This window comes from Homarus americanus, unplaced genomic scaffold (assembly GCF_018991925.1).
Source record: "Homarus americanus isolate GMGI-L3 unplaced genomic scaffold, GMGI_Hamer_2.0 scaffold14929, whole genome shotgun sequence".
In the NCBI taxonomy this organism is placed as follows: Eukaryota; Metazoa; Arthropoda; class Malacostraca; order Decapoda; family Nephropidae; genus Homarus; species Homarus americanus.
This window is the reverse complement of record NW_024713928.1, coordinates 18103-23040: the sequence shown is the minus strand read 5'-3', so window position 1 is coordinate 23040 and position 4938 is coordinate 18103. Positions and strand designations below refer to the sequence as shown.

Below are 4938 nucleotides of genomic sequence, written 5' to 3'. Positions count from 1 at the left end.
TAACCCCTTGAATAGGGTGATTTAATCCCTTGAATACGATGATTTAGCCCTTGAATACGGCGATTTAACTCTTGAATACGGCGATTTAACCCTTGAATACGATGACTTAACCCTTGAATACGATGACTTAACCCTTGAATACGATGACTTAACCCTTGAATACGATGACTTAACCCTTGAATACCCTTTAGAAATAGATCTGTTTTTTATAACTAACTATAAGTAACAAGGGAGCATTTAAGTATATATAAATTCACGAGAGAGACAGACAGACAGACAGACAGACAGACAGACAGACAGACATATCGACAGATAGACAAAAGCAGAGAAACGGAAAGACAAAGGAAGAGAGATAGTGAGAAAAAGAGAGAGAGGGTAAAATCCGCGCATCTTCCTAGGGAAAAATATTGAGAGAAAGCTTTAAATAAATCTTTGGAGAAACAAAGTTGGATGTTTTTATGAGCACATTGATCTTGGTGGGGAGATGAGCTGAGGACGTGGGCTCATTGGATGGAGATGAGCTGAGGACGTGGGCTCATTGGATGGAGATGAGTGGAGGACGTGGGCTCATTGGATGGAGATGAGTGGAGGACGTGGGCTCACTGGAGGGAGATGAGCTGAGTACGTGGGCTCACTGGAGGGAGATGAGCTGAGTACGTGGGCTCATTGGATGGAGATGAGCTGAGGACGTGGGCTCACTGGACGGAGATGAGCTGAGGACGTGGGCTCTTGGATGGAGATGAGCTGAGGACTGGGCTCACTGAGAGGAGATGAGTGGAGGACGTGGGCTCACTGGAAGGAGATGAGCTGAGGACGTGGGCTCACTGGAGGAGATGTGGAGGACTGGGCACACTGGAGGAGATGAGTGGAGGACGTGGGCTACTGGAAGGAGATGAGCTGAGGACGTGGGCTCTGGATGGAATGGCTGAGGACGTGGCTCACTGGAGGAGATGGGAGGACTGGGCTCACTGGAGGGAGATGAGCTGAGGACGTGGGCTAACTGGAGGAGATGAGCTGAGGACGTGGGCTCACAGGGAGATGAGTGGAGGACGGGCTCACTGGAGGGAGATGAGCTGAGGACGTGGGCTCACTGGAGGGAGATGAGTGGAGGACGTGGGCTCACTGAGAGAGATGAGCTGAGGACGTGGGCTAACTGGAGGAGATGAGCTGGAGGACGTGGGCTCATTGGATGGAGATGAGCTGAGGACGTGGGCTCACTGAGGGAGATGAGTGGAGGACGTGGCTCACTGGAGGAGATGAGGGAGGACGTGGGCTCACTGGAGGGAGATGAGCTGAGGACGGGCTCACTGGAAGGAGATGAGGGAGGACGTGGGCTCACTGGAGGGAGATGAGCTGAGGACGGACCACTGGAGGGAGATGAGCTGAGGACGTGGGCTCACTGGAGGGAGATGAGCTGAGGACGTGGGCTCACTGGATGGAGATGAGCTGAGGACGTGGACTCACTGGAGGGAGATGAGCTGGAGGACGTGGGCTCACTGGAGGAGATGAGTGGAGGACGTGGGCTCACTGGATGGAGATGAGCTGAGGACGTGGGCTCACTGGAGGGAGATGAGTGGAGGTCGGGCTCACTGGAGGGGATGAGTGGAGGACGTGGGCTCACTGGGGAGATGTTGAGGACGTGGGCTCACTGGAGGAAGATGAGCTGAGGACGTGGGCTCACTGGGAGATGAGCTGAGGTCGGGCTCACTGGAGGAGATGAGCTGAGGACGTGGCTCACTGGGGAGATGAGCTGAGGACGGGCTCACTGGGAGATGAGCTGAGGTCGTGGGCTCACTGGAGGAGATGAGCTGAGGACGTGGGGCTCACTGGGGAGATGAGCTGAGGACGTGGGCTCACTGGAGGAAGACGAGTGGAGGACAACGGCTCACTGGAGGAAGACGAGTGGAGGACAACGGCTCACTGGAGGAAGACGACTGGAGGACGACGGCTCACTGGAGGAAGACGAGGAGGACAACGGCTCACTGGAGGAAGACGAGTGGAGGACAACGGTCACTGGAGGAAGACGAGTGGAGGACAACGGCTCACTGGAGGAAGACGAGTGGAGGCAACGGCTCACTGGAGGAAGACGAGTGGAGGACAACGGCTCACTGGAGGAAGACGAGGGGGACGACGGCTCACTGAGGAAGACAAGTGGAGGACGACGGCTCACTGGAGGAAGACAAGTGGAGGACGACGGCTCACTGGAGGAAGACGGTGGAGACAACGGCTCACTGGAGGAAGACGAGGGAGGACAACGGCTCACTGGAGGAAGACGAGTGGAGGACAACGGCTCACTGGAGGAAGACGAGTGGAGGACAACGGCTCACTGGAGGAAGACAAGTGGAGGACGACGGCTCACTGGAGGAAGACAAGTGGAGGACAACGGCTCACTGGAGGAAGACGAGGAGGACAACGGCTCACTGGAGGAAGACGAGAGGAGGACAACGGTCACTGGAGGAAGACGAGTGGAGGACAACGCTCACTGGAGGAAGACGAGTGGAGGACAACGGCTCACTGGAGGAAGACGAGTGGAGGACGACGGCTCACTGGAGGAAGACGAGTGAGGACAACGGCTCACTGGAGGAAGAGTGGAGGACAACGGCTCACACACACGCCCAATAAAAAAGGATTCAACGGCTTAAGAGCATTAACCCCTGTCGCATTTGTAAGTCCGGGGATCGATACCCGCTGGGATGGTAAGAGATGAAAGGGGACGTAGTTGGGGATGAGAGAGGGGGCGTAGTTAGGGGGAGAAAGGGGACGTAGTTAGGGGGTGAGAGAGGGCGGCGTAGTTAGGGGTGAGAGAGGAGGGCGAAGTTAGGGGGTGAGAGAGGAGGGCGTAGTTAGGGATGAGAGGGGGGCGTAGTTAGGGGAGAAAGGACGGAAGGGGTAGAGGGCGGCGTAGTTAGGGGTGAGAAGGAGGGCGTAGTTAGGGAGAGGGGGGTAGTTGGGGAGAAGGGGACGTAGTTAGGGGTGAGAGAGGGCGGCGTAGTTAGGGGAGAGAGGAGGGCGTAGTTAGGGGTGAGAGAGGAGGGCGTAGTTAGGGGGTGAGAGAGGAGGGCGTAGTTAAGGAGAGAGGAGGGGATGACACGTAATTAGGGAAAGGAAGAGGGGGAAGACGAGCATAGAGAAGAGATGTATAGCGAGGGATTGTTTATGGGGGGCTTGTGAGAAGGGGGAGAGGAAACTAAGATTGGGAGGACGGGTCAAACTAATTTTCACATCCTGAGCAGAATCCTAATTTGAGGACGAAAAACCGCGAGTTGAGGTTCGAGATTGGAGTAGGTTAGGTTAGGTTAGGTTAGGTTAGGTTAAGTTAGTTTAGGTTAGGTTAGGCTTAGGTTAGGTTAGGTTAGGTTAGGTTTATGAGGATTTTTAGATTAGGTTAGGAAAAGGTGGGGACAAGTTTGAATCGAGGTTAGGTCAGGTAACGTTAACTTAGTAAATATTAGAGGTTTGGTTCGTTAGGTTCCTTGAATAAGTCGAGCTCCAGGGAGGGGACTGGTAGGGAAAATCAGGCGGAGGGGCAGGTTGGGCATTCAGGTGATAGGTAAGGTGATCAGAGAACAGATAGGACAATCAGAGAATAGGTAGGAGAATCAGAGGATAGGTAGGACAATCCAAGAATAGGTAGGACACTCAGAGGACAGATAGGACAATCAGAGGACAGATAGGACAATCAGAGGACAGATAGGACAATCGGGGACAGGTAGGACACTCATAGGACAGATAGGACAATCAGGGGACAGGTAGGACAATCAGGAAAGACTCGGACATGCAGACATTCATCAGGGGATCAAGATAATTGGTCACCTCCAGCGATACGTCGAAATCTCCGCCACTCAGATAACGACCTGGTCACCCCTCCCCCCCCCCCCTCCCCAGCACTATAGGACAATCACCGTGATTTACAACCCTCTAATTAAGTTCTGAGTGTTGTCCAGAAACCTTCGTGGTCTCTCTCTCTCTCTCTCTCTCGTTGTATATAAAAACTAATTTTATTGTTAAAGAGAGTTTAATTTGATAACTTTTAAATGATCATATGAACGATAATTTAGCAAAAATATATAGATTGATTCCGTTGTTCATATTGATTCGTGCTTCATTAGTCCCTTATTGGCTTTCCATGTGTGTCTGTCTGTTTGTCAATTTGTCTGTTTGTCTGTCTGTCCATCTGTCCTTCCACGATTCTCCATTCCCGTTCATTACACAGAAAATACCTATATTTTTTGGCCATCATTTTCGCACAATTTCAGAAGATATCAAGATTCTATTTTTTTATCTTTAATTACGATCAAAAGTTACTGAAGGGTCAAGTAATATACCTATTACTGGCAATACAATTTGAGTTTATTCTACATTGGGAAAAAGTTATGTGAGGTTTGTTTTAGCATAAGTACGACCTTTCTGAAGACACCTTTTACAACAGGTGTGTATAAATTGCTTTTTGATGTTACCTGTATTCACCATGACGAGAGAGATTCTGGTGACCTGAATATTATATAGTTTTGGTGAAATGAATGGATGTGTGGTGAGGAGGAGGAGGTGGAGTAGGGGTGGAGGAGTAGGACGAGGAGGAGTAATAGTAGTAGGAGGGAGGAGGAGGAGGAGGTAAGAGTTAGGAGAAGGAGGAGGGGTAGAAGGAGGAGGAGGAGAAGGAGTAGGAAAAGGAGAGGCGGATGAGAAGGTGGAGGAGTAGAAGTAGCAGAAAAAGGAGTAGGAAAAGGAGGTGAGGAGAAGGAGTAGGAGAAAGAGAAGGAGGAGAATCAGGCAGTGATAAAAGCCTTGGCACTCTACTCTGTCGTACACGTGACAGCGATGACCTATTACACCTTTATGGCATCATGCAGCAGGAGGTGTAAAACTGACCACAGTCTCTCTCTCTCTCTCTCTCTCTCTCTCTCCTCTCTCTCTCTCTCTCTCTCTCTCTCTCTCTCT

General features: G+C 51.4%; 1 protein-coding gene across 1 annotated transcript; it reads left to right on the top strand.

Moving 5' to 3' along the window:
* Nucleotides 1-1226: 1226 nt before the first annotated feature.
* Nucleotides 1227-2564, top strand: LOC121875111 (transcription elongation factor SPT6-like). Its single transcript, XM_042379476.1, has 2 exons — nucleotides 1227-1329; nucleotides 1840-2564. The coding sequence occupies exons 1-2, from the start codon at nucleotides 1227-1229 to the stop codon at nucleotides 2562-2564; spliced, it is 828 nt and encodes a 275-aa protein (XP_042235410.1).
* The last annotated feature ends 2374 nt before the right edge of the window (nucleotides 2565-4938 follow it).

Coding starts and splice junctions, on each gene's coding strand:
- LOC121875111 (XM_042379476.1), top strand. CDS start 1,227: ATGAGTGGAGGACGTGGCTCACTGGAGGAGATGAGGGAGGACGTGGGC. Junction 1,330..1,839: donor GGAAGGAGATGAGGGAGGAC/GTGGGCTCACTG, acceptor TGGGGAGATGAG/CTGAGGACGTGGGCTCACTG.